We start from the raw sequence: 20311 nt of genomic DNA, 5'->3' as shown, positions 1-20311 counted from the left end.
GGCCTTTTAGAAGTTCTATTAATTTTTGTTGTATTTTGTTTTATAAAATAAACACAATGAAACGCGTGCGCTGCTTGGTCAAGAGCTGAGTTTGCATTAGCCAGTGCAAAGCACATCTGAGCTCAACCTATCAAATCGATCTACACAATCAATCAGTCAAAGAGAATTTGCAAATCGATCATGAATACATTTTAGAGGAAAAAACATTAAAAAAACTGCGCCTGGATCATCACGTTGTAGTCGTGCAGGGGCTTAAGTACTTCACTGAAGGAAAACTAAGAATGATCCAAACCCGGTCTCCGAACTTCGATGTCGAACTTTCGGAACCACACCTCCAACCTTTGCTGGCTTGATGAGACACACATGGAGGTTTGACTACCATACGAAACTACTACTAGAGGAAAAATTAAAATGTTTGTCTTTTTCGCATTATTGTTATTTTATAAATAAAATAAAAGATGTTTTTCGTGTTTGCACAGGCTTGTGCAAACCTCGGAGACGCATGTGCAACGAGCATGTGCAACCCTCGGGCTTGCACTGATCTGCTCTCGAGTTCTCCCAAAGGTCTCCCCGGTTTGCATAAGCCTGTGCAAACACAGTAAACATCTTTTATTTCTTAAGTGAAAGACTAATATCGCGAAAACCAGATAAAATAATATGAAAAGAAGTGCTGACTTAGCAAATTCTTTCACTTCTGTCAAATCACTTCAAGGCTGAGTAGCCAATCCCAAGTTGTACTCTACCATCCTCAATGTATGCTACCTCCTTATATGGTTGATGGAGGAGGCGGGGCTTACGCAAGCACGTGACATAACAAAACGTCACAAAATAAAACAAGTTTTCATCTCAAAGTCCTTAGTATCATTTGGAACAAGAGGTTGGCGAGAAGAACCACTGGACTATTGCCCGTAAAATCGTTTTAATTCAAGGAAGATGTCTTCGCCGTCCCCAGGGAAAAGAAGAATGGACACCGATGTGATTAAACTGTATCTTTCGCGTTTTTATGCACGGCCATCGCTTATAAAACCGACAGATTTTCTTGTTGTTATGATGTATCTTCATACGTATATAAGACAAGTCTCGATTCTTTTTCCATGTTTGTGTTTTTCTTAACTATTCCGTTTGCAGCATCGAGAGCAAGCACGAAGTCACGATTCTTGGTGGCCTTAACGAATTTGTCGTAAAATTTTTTGGACCTGCAGGCAGTAAGAATGTTTTTATTATTCGAGATGTAAATGGAGTCCTTCGAGGAGGATCCAATCCTATATGAATGTATATTGGTCGTTCGTTTTCTTGTTCGTTTGGTTTTAAAACTGAATTTATGGATTTCATTTTCAATGAAAAGCGAGGGGTGGTTTTTTTTTATTCTTTCGAGTTACAGCAGTTTCTCGAAGTTGAAAACACGATTTCCTCAGCTCCATTGCCAAAATTAATAATGTATTCACTCAATTGTAAACAAAAAATGTCTTTGAAATTTTAACATTCAGAATTATATCCTAAAATCTGCTCCATCGACTAACATAATCAATTTCTGCCAAATACCTGAACCACGCTCTATTTCTTACGGTTATGATACACCGATAATTCGCCTAATCATTTCTGTTCTGATGATAAAAAGCGAAAGCAACCAAATGCAAAGCGAGCTAGATATATTTGCATATTCATGCCTTTGTCGTCTTCGCATATTTGAAATATTATGCTTTATTGTACGTTTACAAAGCATGCTTGGTAACGGTTAGTGTTGGCGAGAAATTTCTTTCCTGAAATTGTTCGTGGCACAAGTTTTGAACTTAGGTTGATGACTGGACAAATCAAACTCATTACGATGTATTTGAAATTTGAATATTAAACATTTGCTTCGTGAAGATCACGTTTTACCCGCATGACTACAGTTATTATGTTTTAGATAACAATTTATGGTATAGAAAGGTGGATACAACAAATTATAGTGCCATACCTCATATTTCAAAGTTCCACTTACATGAGCTCAAAATTAGTGGTGTAACCGACCTGCACAATTAGTCACGTTTGGCAAGTTTTTCTCTGCTAGCTCACTTGCTGGGAAAAAAATAGATTTCTACATAAAGAAAACATGAAAATGGTCAAATGTTTTTGTATTAGAACCAAAACTTGCTGGCTGGATATACCACTGGATATATCTGACATGATTTACTTTGAAGCAACCCGACTTTTAATTTACCAAGTTTGAAAGGGTCTGAGCATATTGGTGATTATGATTCTTCTTTGCAGCACATTACGAAGGAGGCGTATGGAAAGTGAGAGTTGATCTACCTGATAAGTATCCATTCAAATCACCTTCCATAGGTATTATTTTGACGATTTTTGGAAAGTAAATTTCTATATCCAATCAATGTGTCTAAAGGCATTGATTTGATTTATGCTATAACAACCACAGCTCCCCAAGCTCCAGTATATCATCCTCATATGATGGTAAAACTGAAGGCTTTTTTTACTCTGGTCTTTTGTATTTATTTGTTAGGGCTATAGTTTGATGTTAAAACGCAAGTCCTTTCTTGTGTCTTGTTTTTTTTTGTGCAGCTTGAACACTTGAGTTCTTATCAGTTTCAATTTATTGCCTTCACTTGTCCTTGATTTCTATTTGCATATGGTCTTAAATTTAGGATTCCTAAACAAGATATATCATCCTAATATTGATGAGGCGTAAGTATGATTATGTTTGCATTGATAATGCTTTTCATAAGTGTGATTAACTGTGGTTTCAACTTTAGGTCTGGTACAGTATGTCTTGATGTGATCAACCAAGCTTGGACAGCCTTATATGGTACTATTTTGTTATTAATTTGAAGTATTTTGTAAGAGAGTACTTTTTGACCTGTATCCTAAGCTGAAGAAATGGTTTCATTCTTTCATGAACGAACTCTCTCAAGATGATGCACTTGTATCTTTTAGATCTTTCCAATATTTTTGAATCCTTCTTACCTCAACTATTAACGTATCCTAACCCTGTTGATCCCCTTAATGGCGATGCAGCTGCGCTTTATCTACATAAACCAGAGCAATACAAAGATAGGATTAAAGGTATCAGTCTGCAGACGAGATATGGTTTGGTTTTTATTGTTTGAAAGTTTAGTTGACTTTAAAGATGACTGCTGCTAAAGTTGTCAAAACCTCAGTCAATACAAATTGTCCTCAGGCCTTTACTAACCTAGACAATCCACATCTACAAACATTTAACGATACTCCCAGGATCAAACCATTCACTTTATTGAAAAGTTGAATTGCATTTAGTTGAATAGAGTTTTGTGTAAGGAGACCTATATTTCATTGTGCAAAAATGATGTGTTAGGTATGTTGTCCTAGGTATGTTTTTGTTACAAGTTTGTAGATCCATATGTGGATTGTCCAGGGTTAGTGCACTCCTGACATTTACTCCTTTCTTGACTATAAAGATGTTTATCACACGGGATGTCGAAACCTCACTCAACACTGAAATGAGCAGGCTTTCACTGAGCTGCACTAACCTGGGTGATCTGCATCTAAAACGTTTAATAAATAATACTTCCTTGTTCAAACCATTCATTTTCCATGGTTCTGTGCGTATCCAAAACTTTCTGGCACTGTCTATTTCTCGTATCAACATTCACATGCACATCCATGAGAACATCAACATTTTCTACATTTGTCATCATAGTTCGGATCAATCATTAACTTTCGGACTAGAAAAGTAACTTTTTCTGCTTTCTTGTGAAATCTGCTGGTAGGTGAACTGGACGTCGTTAAAGGAAAAGTGGACGTTTTTTGTTAGTTCGGTCTTTGATTTTAGATGCTTTCTTCTTTTTGTCAAGAAACATGTACGTGAAACTCCTAACGCGGAGTGTAGACTAGTACATCGAGAAAATTATTAAATTTAACTCCTTGAACTAGAGCATCCATCTTTAACATGTCTTCTTCTTCTCATTTCAGCTGCTCCCTTATTTACTTTCACTACCTCGCTCTTACTGTCCTATATGATCTTTCTACCACATCCTTGTTTATCACTGTTATGTTCCTTTTATACTCTCTCGACACCTCCGTCTACCTCTTATATACATGGCCTTCCTCTTCTCCGCCCTGTCATCCTTTACATACGCATAAATATCAGAATTTCCGACATGAAATTTTTTCATTAATATAGACTATATTAAGAGATTCGCTACTGAAGAAGCGCTTAAGGAACAAGATGAAATGAGCTCGTCGAGTGAAGAGAGTACCATTTCTGATTTTTCAGAAGACGAGACACATGACATGGAGTTATAGTATTGTGCAAAGGATATAGAGGATTTTATATATTAAACTTAATTGTACAGAACACACTTTATATACATACTGCAAGCTTGATGCACGAGCCGATGAGATGCGTTCCGATGGCCAGCCTTTGCCCAAGCTGCATGCAAACAAAAAATTGCTGCAGGTTGTGCTCAGGCTAAACGTTGTGCTTTTATGTTTAAGCAAAACTGGTGAAATTCATGTTTATTCTTAAGTTGCCATTTCATTATGACCTCCGCATAGATTGCGTTATATTGATATTTCATTTGCGATCACAAAAATATTTCCTCTTTCATACATCAGGGTTTCATGTTATGTAAAATTCAGCGCATTTTGATTGGTTATTCTTGTTATGATGATTCCTTTTCGTGTTTCTTAAAGACCATCGGAAACACTATTGTATATCATCTGCTCAAACTTGTAGTATTTTGTACATAATTGTCCCCATATACTATCCCTTTGTACACATTCGCCATTTCGCCCTACTAATGGACGAAAACAGTGTGAATTCCACCAGCAATTTCCTTCAGTTCTTACTTGCTCTGCTTCATGTCTTACTAAAAACACTAGTAGCTATGTAGAAGTTTCTCGTTGCATTTTTTTATGTTCTAGAAACTTTGTTTGGCTTTAAACGTTGTGTTAGATATCTTTCTATCATGTTGTTTTATAAATCTAAGTGCTCAAGTAAACAAGCAATGTTTTAGGATACCACAGACATGCTACAAACGGTAATACGATTTTTTGGCTAACGAGAAAAGTTTTCTACCAATAAAAGGAGTGCGACGAGAGTTATAACAGTTTGTTTTCGAATGAAAAGTTGATTGGAATGGGCAAGCTAGGTATATGCATGTATAAACTTATTTTTCTTATCAGTCATACAATGTTCTGTTCAGCATTAGTTCGTAGAACTTCATTTAATGAGTAGTTGGCGCGTCATGTTTTAAGAAATTTGGTCTTCTGCTGTTGTGAAAACATATATAGTATTTTGTTTTAGTCAAAGAGGTCGAGTCATGTAAAATGTTGAAAGAAAATAATTATATCAAATCATAGAATCGTATTTGGTCTTGTGAGTAATTGCAGTTTTTGCATTCTTCATAATCATGGAGTAGAAGACATTCACCAAAGATCGTATTGAATTATCATCTCGTATTGATCTACGTTTATCTCTCATGTAGTTGTCTTAGCCGTCTCGTTGTAGTTTTCCGCATATAGAGCTCTGTCTTACTCTAGATACAAACCACTTTGACGACAATGTGAGAACTGAGCTTATAAGAAAGGAGAATTAATTTGATTTTTTGTTACCTACTCGATGCTACTGCGGTGAGAAGAGGCTTGACCGTTTTGTTTCAAGTTTTATCGTTTCAAAACTGTTTTCCAAAAAATCTACTACCGCGCAGCAGGTATCGGGTGTCCACTTGTGAGTGAAGTGTGACTTCCCGGGACAACTTGAACTTTTTCTTTCAAGGATAACTCGAGACGTCGATATATGAGCTACCCCAGTTGTTTGTCATTATCGAAGCATAACATGCATCAAAAAACCCAGTCACAAGTATTTTCCAAATACTTGTCTTGCACAAGTTAGATTTCACGACCTGGAAAAAGCTGAAACTTACGATACTTTGTATTTTCGTAAAAAATTATCATGCGGTCATTTCGTTTATTTGCATTGCAAATGTTGACAATCAGCTGACTCTGACTGAGTTCCTTCTCTGCATTGTCTTGTATTACAAAGAAGATGCTTCGCTTGGCATTGTTATCTTGTGAGAATTACGGCGTTCAAAAGTTTGTGAGAGGAAAGATGTCGCGTGTAACGATTCTATCCTTCGTTCTTATTATGGCTATTCATGCCGTATTTGCTAGATTACCAAACTGTAAAGAGGTATTGAATATTGGTGTTTTGATCGTGCGGTTTAGCATCCATCGTTTATAACACGTCTTGCTTACAGGGACAGTACGAATACGAGTTTACAGAATGTGATTCGGCCGGCGGAAGGTGGCGTGTGGCCGTGCCACGAAGAAACGAGGAGTGTTTAGCCACTGGCCTTCCTCCCATACGACAAAAGAAATGTGGTGAGTTTACAATGAGTTATCATTTTCAATCTATTTGAATTGTCGTTGCTTTGAAGAAAACTGACGTACGTGAAATGGAATATATTATGTTATCTGTGTGCTTGACTGAGCAATTTCAAAACAAAGATTCATGTACCTAGTGCAGGCTGAATCTTTACCTCATCGCGAGTTAAACATATAGGCGATTTGTAAGGTTTGGACTGAGAATTCTTCTGCATGGGACACAAACACAAATGCGAGTGTATGAACTTTGAAGCACAGACAGTCACGAGAGAGTCATTTCTCATTGGCACCGGTGCTATACAAAATAAAATGAATGCTTTTCATAGCATCAGGAACGGCTTTTGCCGAGTTTAATCGAAGTACTTGGTTTCCCAATCTACCCAGGTTTACACTAAAAAAGGGGTTTTTATTTTCGCAATTTATACTACAAAAACGTCTTTAAAAGAAAAATTTTTGAAGTCTCGTTTACTTGAAAGAAAAACAAGCAGTATCCTTCGAAACATCGAAAGTTCAGGAAATTTTTCATTTGTTTGTCAGTGGTCCGCAAAACATTAATTTACTTTATTTTTCCGTCCTGTCTTCTCACGATAAATCTTTCGCGATTCTTACATCCTGATCCCCTTTTCAATCTACAGAATCGTCGTGTGAACCAGGACAGTTCCTTGATGTTTCAAGTGCTGAACAGTCTTGTCAGCCTTGTCCTGTCGGTCATTACAGCTTGGGAGGTGACGTCGTGTATACAAACTGGACCATACTGCCAAGTGGCTTTGAAACGCAGTCGTTTGATGACAGTGACGAATACAGATCGTCGAAAACAAAGAAAGATAACTGCACGAAGTAATTAAAACCAACACATAATAATGACATAATGGTATTTTTAATCTTCCTATTTAAGCACTTGGCTTGTTAAGGGTTTGGGATCGTTTCATGGATCGCCCAGCCGAATACCATTGTATACACAAATTAGAAATTTGTGTGTGGTCTAAATTATGTTGATTTTTCTTTTTCTTTTAAAAAGTAGCACTGAATTAGATTTCTGTGTAGTGACATGAATCAATTACATCATCATGTCAGAGCTCACGGATCGTGATGAGAAAGTTTGTTTTTCCAATTTTTAGCTCTTTGTGGAAGGCAGCTGGTGACTATTTAGTCTCAAGTGCCGATGCCTGTACATCACAGCTTACTTTAGCCATAACGGTAACTCCTAGATGAATGATTAACGCCGAGTTTCTAATGGCAGACAAAAAGCAATGATCGAATTTCCTTTAGTTAAAGAAGGACGGCTACGTCACTTTCTCGTACCGAAAGCCAAGCAGTGACGTCTTTTTCAACGTTTTTGTAAGTACATTGCTGACGCGCTTGTTTAAAGTCTTGAAGTGATAAACAACAAGCTTTTATCGCCGAATCAGTTCGATTAAATTACGATTATATTTTGATCTTTTACACTACCAGGTCCGTAATGAACAGTGCATGATGAGCTCAAGCGAAGATTCCTATAAATATCTCCCACGTACGAGAAATTTCAAATGGGATAACGAAACCGTAAGTGACAGCCCTGACAACGTTTGTTTTCACAAAATGACGTAATCATGCTTAGCGCGTGGCGACGTAACTCGTCTCATTGATTGAAGAAAGTCAGTGAAGCGATGGATCTTTTTATAAACACACGACACTAAGGGAACAGTTTGCATTTGTGATTATGGCAATAGCGTTGACGGATGACACCTTTAGTTGGAACCAGTCCCTCGCAGATTTTTATCTTTGCAACTGATTTTCACTACTTGTTATACGTTCAAATACTGTACAGGTGTTTCAGAGCTGAGGCAAAGTAAAGTAGTGCTGTTCAACAAAAATAAATCGAAAACTATTCCGAAAATAGGAATTGTGCAATTTTTCGTCTGTTCGTTGAATATGTTTCGTTTCGTGGTAAAAAATTTGGAGTGCTTGTTCTATAATTCTATTGAAAGAAATTTCGTGTGTTTCAATCAATTCTGCTTTCTCCGAAGGTGCATTTGAAACGAGGCCACAATTTGATCGTTTGGCAAGCATCGCTGTTTCCATCGACCGATCAACAAAACGTTGAACAGAGGGGGGAACCAGTTTTTATCAAATCCATTCGCGTGAAAGGTTTGTGAAATCGTTGACAGAAGCAGTTCGAAATTGACCATAGAAAGGTACATCGGTGTGAGTTTTAATCTGAATATTTCAGGTGTTGCCTATACTTCTGAGTGTTTCCCCTGCCCCGTTGGAACTTTTGCTGATCAAGAGGGAACAAAAAGGTAAGATTTTTCGATGGAGCCCAGCGATGCGTCACATTATTTAAGGTAATTGACTTGCTTGGCCGGTGTTATTGTGACTGTTGAGTAAAATCATAGTTGCATTCATGAACGAGGGACACATCCAACGATTTTGTTCATTAGTGATTTTTTTGAAGGTGAAAATTAAGTGTTTGATTAGATATTTTTGTACGTGCAACAAACTATAGCTTTGATTGATGTTATTTTTGACATGAAATTTTACATTTTATCCTGCTTTGCAGATGCAAGCCTTGTCCGGCTGGTCAGTTTTATCCTGTCGAAGGAGGAACGGAGTGCAAAAAATGTGACATAACAACACAATACTCGAGTGGGTTTTTTACTTAGAACTTTAAAAAACTACTTCAGTTTTCTTCTGTGTAGAAACTGTAAAGCAGTAGCGTGTTGAACACAAACATATTTTAGTTGTGTTGTTTTAATTCCGCAATATTATCGAATTATTATTTTAGAAATCAATTTTATGTAGTGAATGAACGTGGCACGAATAATTGTTACCTATATGTAATATTTTGTACATTTTAGGAACTGGTTCGGCCGAATGTGAAAAAATGAAACCGTGCACAGTCAACGACTACATTGAAACTCACAGTGTTTGTGATGAGAATAACAAGGTATTAATGTTTAACCATGCACTTGGAAATAAACGTCAATGTTCCTGTTTCACGTTGTTTTGCTTAAAGTGACAATATTTAGGCCACGTGATAAGGTATGCGCGTGGTAAGAACCATATAGGAAAATGCGAAACGATTCACGAATGATTTACACTCAGTAGGCCGCTGCTCTTACAAAATTTAGCAAGGCAGATGGCATTTATAAAAATGTTCCTCCGTACCCTTAATTAATGTTATGAGGACCTGCTGACTTTCGTTTTATCAATGCACACTAATATCAGTAACACCCTAAGACTGCATGTACAAGGTACAAGATCGGATCATTTTTGGGAGGTAGTTCCTGCCAATCGCCTCTTCCTACTTAGCAGTTTCTAGAAACCACGGTCACGTGTTGATGGTGCAGCTCATCAACAACAGAAAAGCCGAGAACGAATGTTAGAATATACGAATGACGTCCTTCATCGTTTCTTCAAGCGCCCCTGGTTGTTTTTTCTTCGTTAGAACTCGTCAACATTACAAAAACCATCAACCTCACATTCGTGAATATAACAGGAATTTCAGATATCGATACGGTTTATTTTTAATATTTTTTCATTCTTTCAGTTTAGAAAGACGTTTCTATGGATCGAGCCAAAAATTTGTTTGAGCAACGTCAAGGGATCGACTGCCTTACCAACATCGGGAGTGGAAGCTGATTGTCCACCGTGTAATCCGGGAATGTTCAAGAACGGCACGACATGTGATTTCTGTCCTCCAATGACATTTTCTGACGGAAAGGGAGAAAGTACGTCAGTTTTTTAAGCCCAATTTCTTGGGTCTATCACAATTTAGGTCGTACGAAAGTTTTTAATAAAGTTTCAATTTCAATTATTGTCTTCAGATTGTACGAAGTGCCCTCCCTCGACAGAGCCTGAATATGGTTTCGATTTTCATTGGTGGAGAAGCTGGCCGGAAAACATGGAACAATTATGCAAGTCAGGACATGGTAAGGCATGATGAAGGACCGATTGCATGAAAAATTTGATAATGCTTTGCCCAGTTGAAAGGTGCATGAGATCAAAGAAGTTGACACCTTTTCTGAATGATCAAACCAGCCGGGACAACTTGCTTCATGTGATTGTAGTGCCTTAATTAGTGAGGAGAATACATGTCGTCAGAACGCTGGTATAAAGAATGATAGACAAATATATTTCATGCTGTTGTCATAGGTGCAACTTTAAAGGATTATAGAGACGCATATTTTATACTGTTAACATAATACAGTTGTTAAGAATGATAGGCAAGTATACGCTATGCTGTTAACATAAGTACAGATGTGAAAGATAATAGCGAAGTATGTCTTACCCCAGGATTGTAATTGCAGCTATAGACTGAATGGATGATATAAAAGGATACTTTTTACTGTCCTTGTTTTACTGTATTGTTTTAAGTCAATTCTATACTGTAATCATTCATATGTACAGTTGTAACAGATAGACAGAGAAATAAATTTCTTCCTGTGTACGTTTTAACATAAAAGGATTATAAGTATTCATAAGAGCAAGTCTTTCTGATATTTCTCGTCTGCGTCTATCTTTTCAGACAGAGGCTGTGCTTCAGGGTTCGAGCTTCGCGGTAACATGATCGATAGCGGATACGGGCACGCGGATGATGTTCAGATGCTATTGTTCCTGGGAACGGATGGTTTCAAAACAAGCTCTCTTTCTCCTGGGTTGGGCGTAATCAGTTTTGAATTCAAATTGATTTGCAAGGGACCTTGCTCGCTGACTTTTCATCAGGTAGATATTTGTGATTCTTGAACATCAATGAAATGTTAAGTTAAACGTTTTTGGCTTTTACAGTCATGCCAGTAGGTTGTGTGTGTGTGTTTGGGGGAGGGGGGGGGGGTTGAATTTCTCCATAGAAAAAATCCTTTGAGCACAACTGTTTGTTTGTTTATTGATTAGACGTTAATGTGTCTCTTCGCCAAAAGTTTCTTATTTCCTCACATCTATTTCATATTTGCCTCTACTGGTTATTGGTATTGATATTGCGTGTTGTGAAAATTTAGAAACTCTCAGATGTTATTCTGTGATAGTCAAGCCAAAATTATGAGGTAGCATCTCAGTCATGTGGCTCTTTTATGACTTATTTGTTACGATGGGAGCTCGCAAATGATCTATTTGATTACAGCAACTTCAATGATCGGGATATTTAAAAGCTGAAAATATCCGCTATTTCTGTCTATATATAGCATTTGTACGTAACTAAAATGAAAAATTATAATAAAGAAAAGTCGGTAGGATAAACGCTGTTCCAGAAATCCTCAAACGTGTTTTTTAAATGTTCCCAGTATGAGATAATTTATGTAATACTCCAATGACAGTATTTTGAACAAGATTGTGCACCCTTCAAGCTGGAATACCTTTGCCACGCGTTAGACATTCAACCAAACGCAACTCGGTTGAGGCAACTTGAATTTATCACAAAACAAAGTTGGGGGTTGTTCAACTATGAGAGTGTCATCAAATCTTGCGTTAAAAGAGCGGATGCGGTATTTCATTAAGAGGGGTGCATTATTTCGAAATGATCTCTCCCACGCACACCCTCTCTCTAGATCTGCTCCTGGGTTATTTGACTTTGAATAATTGCTCGTTGTTCCTGATTATATTTTAAATGCATCTTGGTCTATCTTAATACAAACAGCTGTATTGAATATTTTAGCTTGATACGTACATTATTTTCATTTACAGTTACAAGCAAGCAAGAAAAAAGATGAACACGGGAAAGACGAGAAAATCCACGAATGGAACGGAAAGCAGGAAACGCAGACATACACGTAAGGCGCTTTTTATAGATAAATTAAAATAAATTATTGAACGATATAAATCAATGTAATACAAAAGCTACTGGTACTGTTGATAGTTTTTCTACTAAAATAGATAAATTAAGATAAATTATTGAATGAATTAAATCAATTTAATACAAAAGCTACTGGTACTGTTGATAGTTTTTCTACTAAAATAGATAAATTAAGATAAATTATTGAATGAATTAAATCAATTTAATACAAAAGCTACTGGTACTGTTGATAGTTTTTCTACTAAAATAGATAAATTAAGATAAATTATTGAATGAATTAAATCAATTTGATACAAAAACTACTGGTACTGTTGATAGTTTTTCTACTAAAAATGCATTGTACAAATATTTTCTATAGTTTTCAAGCCACAATAAAGCACACCGAAGGATATTATTGGATTTTCACGAAAGGCACTGATTATGGCCGAGATTACGATGCTAGCGAAGACAACAAGGGCCATTTTAACTATCCAGACGACAGGTTGGTCTCTTCATATCGTGTACGAAGAACTTTTATTAAATACAATTTCAGTTTCTGCTAGGTCGTTTAAGTGTTATTTAAATGTAACCAATTACGTCAATAATTTTCAAAACGTAATTTTATTTTACTAATTAAAGTAGCTACAACAATTGAGATCAATTTATTTGAGATTGTTGTATCAAATCACGAGTTTTTTCGAGGAAGAAAAACGCCAATATTTTATTTTGCCAGTAAATGATGTGTTGTGTCAGATAAGATACGGTCAAACATCTTTGTTGAATTTCGATTGCTCTTCTGAACAATCTCAGTTACGTTGTACTGGAAATGAAATTTTTCCTTGAAAAATGCGCTTTCAAATGCAAATTTCGATTGCTCTTCTAAACAATCTCAGTTACGTTGTACTGGAAATGAAATTTTCCATTGAAAAATGCGCTTTCAAATGCAGATTTATTTCAGTTCGAAATTTGGCGTCGATTGAGCAAAGGATTTCCATATATGAAATATTAAAGCTTTACCACTTTTTGATTTTCGTGTTTTTAGGGTTGAAATTTACTCGATTAAAGTCACGAAAACGGTCGATGGGGGCGCTGCCAGTTGCAAGCCGTGCCCTCTAGGAATGGGCGATGAAGGGTAAATATTTTCTTAGAGCTACTGTACATAAGTTACAAAAACGTTTAAATATCTCCTAATTTTAAACGCCGTGCATCTATTGGTCTTTTTAGCTGCATTCCGTGTCCTAAAGGAAATCGAATTGTTCAAAAGAACGGAAAATCAACTTGTGAACCCTGCCCTAAAGGCATGTGCTTTATGTTATAGTGTTGTTGATGGTAACGTAAGCTTCACACGTAAGCTTAACTTGTATGTTTGTGATGTCTGTTAATTCATTACTATACAGTTTTGATCATGCTGATCAGTGATCATCGCTTATGTTGTGTCTGTAAAATACCAACGTTGTGCTTCACTGCTTAATTTGTTACTTCATGTAACAAAAAGTAACACGTTCAGAGTATAAACATTGATTTAAATGCCATTATCAATGGGATTATTTATGAATGGTTCTTTCAAGCACGCTGCAATTTCTCTAAGAGTCCTAACATCAGGTACTCAATATAATCTTTCCAGATACTTACCTGAACGTCAGCAATCTATATGGTGAGGATGCTTGTATTCCTTGCGGTGACATGCTCACGAGGTACTTGTATATCCCTATTTGTACTACTTTAGCTGAGAAATGTCTATACGGTGATTCTATTATGTATAGCCAAGATATTATACAGATTTTAGAGAAGAGACCATCTGAACGTCATTTGTCTGTTATCTGGTTTGCATTCATGTCATTTCACTCCATAGTAAAAATCTTTTCAAAAATCTATCATGATTACTGTCGTATAAAGCTAAAAATCTATAGGAAGTAAACAGCTTGAAAAAATAAGTGAACCTTTTTTACCCTTTACCCCTGTAATTTACCCTTCCGAAAAACGTCGTGGGGGAAATGTTCATCTATCTAGCCGACGTAAAAAGTTTCTAACTTTTCAGTGCGTCGGGCTCCACGGAATGTGTGTCTAATTGTAAGTTGACAAGCAAAGAAGGAAAAATTTTCGATTTGAATCCTTTAGCTGGGTATGTGTTTTACTGTGCTGTGATCTACTGTTTTTACTCACCTTTTTTATTCATTCTTTTTATGTACAAACCATTTTATGTTTCAGATTTTACAGCGTAAAGACTAGTGCTCTGTTCACTCCCAAAGGAACGAAGTACTATTACCATTTCAACTTAAGCTTTTGTCAGAATGAAGAAAGTCACAGGAAAGCTTCCTGCTTCAGAAATATCTCCATGAAAGGCATTGAAAAGGTAAAATAAGAGTGAAAAAAGCGACTTGTGTCGATAATTTTATTTTTATAAAGTGTTCTTCTTAAAAATCCAGCAAAGATTCATTATTTCTAGTTATAGTAGCATAATTACAAAAGAAAATCAAACCTCTGTGTGTAGTTGACTCCATACTCTAGAAATCAAAAACACATTTGCGATCTTTTTGTTTATCCGGAAAGAATTGCTAAATAAACTTCTTTACACAAAATGACGACCTATGTTTTTAACTGCTCTCCATAGAGATCCTCCAAGGGATCTTCATGCTATAATTCACTACATGCAGGAGGAATTTTGATTGACTGTTCTTGCTTCATTTCACCTAAGCTTATAAGACTGCATTGGTTTTGGTTTGTGACTTAATAATAATAAAAACCAAACTATTTTATTTCTTTTCACGTCCTATACAAGTCATATGCTAAAATTTATTTGCTTTCAGAATCAAGAGGTTTTCAATCACACCATTTGCCGAATGACAATGATTCCAAAACGAGGCGCAAAGCCATTAGCCGCTCAACCAATGAGGTATGAGAACAGTGTCATGCCTGAAAAAGAAAGATGGTTGCCGCTTCTTATAGCGCGTGCTTAACACGGTCATTTTTCTCATTTTGCTTACAAATTGTTTAGTAAATATGGTTGTTTTATAGTGTGGGGGAACAGCTTATGAAGATTACAACAGAGAAAGTGAGAAAAACCGACGAGATATACGCTGATAAAGGTCTTATCAACGCGACCGTATTGACAATGCATTACGCAGGGCATGGGTAAGCATAATTAATCGAGAAATGAAAATTTAACATGCTTTTTCATGTATAATTTTACTTTTGTCATTTCAGGAAAAGTAAATATTGCCCTAAAGGAAGATCTACCGTCATACATCATGTTTGTGATCCACATCGCAATCCAAGTGATGTAAGTGTTAGTTTGTTTTAAATTGAAACGAAAATTCATAAGGTGGTCATATTCTATGCAGCACGTGTGTTACACGGAATGATTCTTAATGGTCTCAGTAAAATTTATCCCACGGACTAAGTCGTATAGAAAAGTTACATTGTCAATATTTGCTTCATGTAAGCCACACCATATTTTTCTGTCACCTTAATTGTTTCCACACCCAAACTGTGTGCGCCTGCGAGTAAATATTCAAGGTATATAAGACAGCGGCGTGAGCTGGGCTTTGCACAAGGCAATGCAAGTCAACTCAAACGATTTTATGACTAAGGAAGGAAGAGCTGTTTTCAGAAAAAGCGCAGCAGCTGGATGCATCTAAAGAGATATGACGCATTTTTTTGTGATTTGCATGTTTGTTGATGTAATTTTAGGCGTCTGTGGAGAGTCTCGAGCTACACTTCGGACCAATAATTTAAATGTACAAAGGGAACGATGTTTTTATCGTATGTAGTGTTTCATAGCTACATTTATCTCATGTTACTAAAACTTATTTCTCATCTCGACACAGGTTAAAGTTATGTTGCCTGCAAAATGCCCGCAAGGAACATGTGACGGTTGCAGGTACGAAATGTTAAACTTTTTTCGTTCGAATAAAGTATAAACATAATTTATTGACAACAGATAACGAGAGCCTCCCTTTTCATGAAGCAGTTGTATTTGGGTGATGAAGATTTTGTTCGATCATAATGAGGGTGTGGTGAAAGAATCAAAGGGGTTCGACATGAAAATAGCCAACTGGTTTCAGTAATATTGACCAACTCTTGCCCAATTTTTAAAGACAAGAACCAAAAACTACTTGCAATAACGACTTTGGAATGAAAAAATTAATGATTAATACCAATTGAGATTAGATTAATTGTAGCAAAAAACGTACGTTTTTCATTCTTTTGAATTTCGATACTTTAAATTAGAGATTATTGGAGGGTTATCACACTCCCCACACACACTCCTTGTGGTCGTCACGTCGCTAATCATAATCCTGAAGATATCGTGAAAGAAAGCTTGATGAAAATTCTTATTCTGCCGGTTTTGCTGCGTCTTGCTGTACAGCTTATAAAAAAATAAAAAAAGTCGTTACTGTGTTAGAATTTTTTCTACTTCACACTGACATCTCACTGAAACAGTAGACATGTCAATTGATTATATCGTCTGTGAGCTCCATATTCAGCTTTCTTGTAAAATTTGGTAAACCCCGGCACACGTCAGACATGCTTGTTGACTCAGTTTTGGTTTTTATTTTTAGTTTTCATGTCATCATGCGCTCAGCCTTTGCCTGTCCATTTTGTACCAAGGATGATTATTATGGTGTTATGACTGGTTGTGTGGTGAGTTTGTTTGTGCTTCCACTTTCTTTCGCTGGGAGTATCATTTGTAACTACCACGCAAAAAGGAAGCTAAGCCTGAGATATATTGTAACTGCCATCAGTGCCATGTGAAGAATGAGGTCACTCGTTCTTTGACAAAGCCGGACCAAAGGACGTGTCGTCCCTTTAATTCAAAATATTCAATTTGAAAATTATCATTTAGAAGTGGTATTATCAGTTTCACTCAATAATTAAGGAACATTACTCGTTGGTAATCGCCATTGTGTAACGCAATTTAAGTACCATGCTCGTATCAAAACAGTACAATCACAATTGGGATTTAAAAGACCGGTTGGGAATTCATTCATTCAGCCCTTATTATAGTTTATCAAGGAGGGGAGACTTTCTTTTCGTGTGGTGTTTAATTAAAAGCAACTATTCATTTTGACAGAATGGAAAGAAAAACACAACATTTGTTTGGAAATCACCGAAGTAAGTAGCTCCGACGCCACGACATAAAAAATACAAAGTAAAAAATTGTACATTTACTAGATAGATAGATAGATAGATAGATAGATAGATAGATAGATAGATAGATAGATAGATAGATAGATAGATAGATAGATAGATAGATAGATAGATAGATAGATAGATAGATAGATAGATAGATAGATAGAAAGAATAACTTTCTTTTAACACTCTGATCCCAAAATCCGAAGCTGATGTTTTCACGAAGGGGGCGTGTAATCAATCGTTTAGTTCTAAATTACTTTAAATCATCGAAAAACTCACTTTTTTAGAGGTTGTGTTGGTGGAGTATTTTTACCGAAACGCAATACAACGACGTGCAGTATTCTTGAGAGATCCGTTAAAGATTTTGCGGTAAGTTACACGTTTCACATAAAGTCAGCTCATGAATGAAAACTTAGAAATTTTCATATAATTCTTTTGAACATTGCTTCGGTAACGACAGTAGACTTCGGCAGATCTCCTTTTTCTTTCAAGATACACAGAAATTTTCTTTAAATTTCAAATATCCTTTGAAAAGTTTCGGTTCGAAATTTTGCAAGAAATGAAATGAGCTAAATTTCATGCCATTAACACTTCACAAAGAAGGAAGCCTGATTAAGAAAAATATCAGAAAATATCTGCCATCAAATATAAAATTATACAATACGACGCAACTGGTTGGGTAAATCGAACCGAACATCTAAAAAATGTGCATAAAAGAAAAGTTTTCTGTCGTTTAAGGTTCTGTTAAACAAAAATACAATTTACGCATCAAAATATTAGTTTCGTTCACACTTTAATGCATATCATTCTTAAGCAAGAAACCAAAACCCTCAATAAGAAAATCTTATTGCCATGACATTCTGTGCTCAAATTAGGCAATGCCACTAAAGGCATGCTTAGCTGAGAGCAACTGAAGCGGCATATTTAACTTAAAGAACATAAAAGGTTTCGTCAATAGTCGTTTTTATCATGACAGATAAAAAAACTCTAAAGGCCCCCCCCCCTTCCATCAATAGGGAATAGTATACTGTTGACCGATGCTCCTCTCTAAATGGAATGCAGTTTTAAATAAATCATATATTATAATCTTTATTTTATTAACAGATTGGTCTGGCATGCTTTGCTGGTTTTGTAATTCTTATGATTCTTGCTATTTTGATTCTGTGGTGTAAAAATAGAAGGTAATGTGCTTAAACTATTGAAGTATACTTATACTTATACTTATACTTATTAAAGTATTGTTTTACCTTGTGTAGTAGACCGAGTAAACTTCTTGTACATAAATACATTTGAATATAATTTGAAAAAGAGTTTGATTGGTAACATTTATTAGCTGTTTTAACATTCACAGCTAATGAAAAAGTTGTTATTATTGTGTTTTGTTAAAATTAGGTAGGATTGAGTAGCTAAAATTTATAATGCAAATCATCAAATCGCCCCTGATCGAGAACTTTCTCTATGTACATAAAGTAAAGCTAAATAACTGTATGAACAATTTCATTCTCCTCTTTTTTTGTGATTTAGACTTGAGTACAAGTATCATAAGTTAATACAGAATGCGTCTGATGCTTCTGGAGAATTACCTGGAGCACCGCAATGTGTAGGAGATGAGGAGGACGACGAGGAAGACGTAAGGATTGTGTTTCATTACGTATTTTTGTCCTATTTTTGTAGCTGAGAAAAGCTCTTCAATTCAACCTGATTATTTACCAGATAACTATTGATGGGTTGCAACCATCCCCTTTGGAGTAAGAGAACAATGGAACGTTCGCCATGTTGGATGAAATTTGCTGTGTACATAAATAAGGAAAATTCTTTGTTAAAATCATCCAACATGGCGATTATGACGTAGCTTGCAACCCAAGAATAGCTCTTCAATTTGAACTACGTTTTTACCATATAACTATAACTTTTAGTTCTATGCTGAACGAAGTTACAATCATTACATCGTAGCTAGCTACTGATATTATACAACACCTTCCAAAACCGAACTGAAGTAAACTCATTGTTTAAACAACTTATCAGTCCGCTAAACTGATTCTCTTGCTGGTTTTTTATGAATTATCTTTCATTGATTCATCTAACTACCAGAAGATGTAGAGTAAATGTCGAATTGAAGTATAGCTTTGTTCGTTCATCAATGTTGTTTGTTTACACCATGTCATTTCTATATACACGACTTAGGTTCATTTCAAAGGTGTACGAAGAAAAGGCAAAGGTTTCTTTAGCAATATAAAAAACAAGTTTGGTGGTGATTCAAAATACTCGGTAAGAAATATCATGTATTTTTTCTTTTATCGAAATTCAAACCTGTTAGTTTGGAATACATTTATGTCTAGCAAATATTTTTATCTGAATAAATTTGGTTTTATCTTTGTTGATCCAACAATGTGGAATTTGTTTCATACGTTTCCCATTTCCTGTATGGCTTGTTAGCTAGTGTTTGTTGGTTGCTTGACCCTTTGTTTATTAAGTCTTTAGTTTGCATGGTCTTTACAGGAGCGTTACCCCCCTTCTTTTTGTTGTTGAAACAGATTTTTATTTTGTTATTATTTTGGTCTTCTCAATTTCGCATTTCTATTTATGTTTGTTTTTTCTTCTCGTAGGATCAGTACAACTTCGACAACTTTAGTGACGACGACGTTGGATCCGTTGAGCCCACATCGAAGACACCTTTAAGTTAAAAATGAGTCCCAGGTGTGGCGTTTCTTCGACCATCGACATTTTTTCGTCATGTTCTTGAACTTCTTTGTTTTCTGTTCCTCTAGATCAATTAAAATAAATTATGGACGTTAAATGGGGATGATGCACTGGAGTCACTTGTAATGAAAGATGTATTTCAACAAGAGGAGCTGATCTTGAAACTTTATGTATGAACTTCTAAAATCATTAGGCTGCGTAAGAGAAAGCTTTTATAGTTTTTACATCACATTGGCGTAAAATAAAAATACATTTAATCTTAAACGTAAAGCTGATGCTACTCAAAATCATTTCGAACGACGATAAGGCATCGAGTAAAAGAACAAACTAACTTGCATCGAGAATTTTTAGTTTGTTCTAGTTGTTTCG

At 35.9% G+C, this 20311-nt stretch overlaps 2 protein-coding genes across 2 annotated transcripts; both read left to right on the top strand.

Annotated features, from left to right (window-relative positions):
• Positions 1-845: 845 nt before the first annotated feature.
• Positions 846-5344, top strand: LOC124434798 (ubiquitin-conjugating enzyme E2 H). Its single transcript, XM_046984707.1, has 7 exons — positions 846-986; positions 1129-1205; positions 2251-2325; positions 2643-2682; positions 2751-2803; positions 2932-3060; positions 4157-5344. The coding sequence occupies exons 1-7, from the start codon at positions 934-936 to the stop codon at positions 4276-4278; spliced, it is 549 nt and encodes a 182-aa protein (XP_046840663.1). The 5' UTR covers positions 846-933; the 3' UTR covers positions 4279-5344.
• A 639-nt stretch (positions 5345-5983) lies between these two features.
• On the top strand, positions 5984-20206 carry LOC124434487 (endosome/lysosome-associated apoptosis and autophagy regulator family member 2-like). Its single transcript, XM_046984384.1, has 32 exons — positions 5984-6166; positions 6234-6357; positions 6996-7197; positions 7479-7557; positions 7630-7698; positions 7813-7902; positions 8367-8487; positions 8570-8639; positions 8900-8985; positions 9198-9286; positions 9890-10070; positions 10167-10271; positions 10868-11064; positions 12019-12104; positions 12486-12608; positions 13149-13238; positions 13331-13404; positions 13731-13800; positions 14145-14228; positions 14315-14459; positions 14914-14999; positions 15122-15238; positions 15311-15386; positions 15934-15986; positions 16669-16750; positions 17181-17221; positions 17530-17611; positions 18347-18423; positions 18767-18872; positions 19427-19510; positions 19849-19939; positions 20011-20206. Exons 1-31 carry the CDS (start codon positions 6023-6025, stop codon positions 19924-19926), a joined length of 3111 nt encoding a protein of 1036 aa, XP_046840340.1. The 5' UTR covers positions 5984-6022; the 3' UTR covers positions 19927-19939; positions 20011-20206.
• Positions 20207-20311: the final 105 nt, after the last annotated feature.

This window comes from Xenia sp. Carnegie-2017, unplaced genomic scaffold (assembly GCF_021976095.1).
Source record: "Xenia sp. Carnegie-2017 unplaced genomic scaffold, XeniaSp_v1 HiC_scaffold_14, whole genome shotgun sequence".
Lineage (NCBI taxonomy): Eukaryota > Metazoa > Cnidaria > Anthozoa > Malacalcyonacea > Xeniidae > Xenia > Xenia sp. Carnegie-2017.
This window is presented reverse-complemented; position numbering and strand designations above follow the sequence as displayed.

What these genes read in the sequence shown, in the direction of transcription:
- LOC124434798 (XM_046984707.1), top strand. Translation starts at nt 934, where the DNA reads ATGTCTTCGCCGTCCCCAGGGAAAAGAAGAATGGACACCGATGTGATT. An exon ending in GACACCGATGTGATTAAACT is followed by an intron (nt 987 to 1,128) that starts GTATCTTTCGCG and finishes TTCCGTTTGCAG; the next exon opens with CATCGAGAGCAAGCACGAAG. An exon ending in CATCCTAATATTGATGAGGC is followed by an intron (nt 2,683 to 2,750) that starts GTAAGTATGATT and finishes TTTCAACTTTAG; the next exon opens with GTCTGGTACAGTATGTCTTG.
- LOC124434487 (XM_046984384.1), top strand. Translation starts at nt 6,023, where the DNA reads ATGCTTCGCTTGGCATTGTTATCTTGTGAGAATTACGGCGTTCAAAAG. An exon ending in ATTATGCAAGTCAGGACATG is followed by an intron (nt 10,272 to 10,867) that starts GTAAGGCATGAT and finishes CTATCTTTTCAG; the next exon opens with ACAGAGGCTGTGCTTCAGGG. An exon ending in GATTTGAATCCTTTAGCTGG is followed by an intron (nt 14,229 to 14,314) that starts GTATGTGTTTTA and finishes TTTATGTTTCAG; the next exon opens with ATTTTACAGCGTAAAGACTA.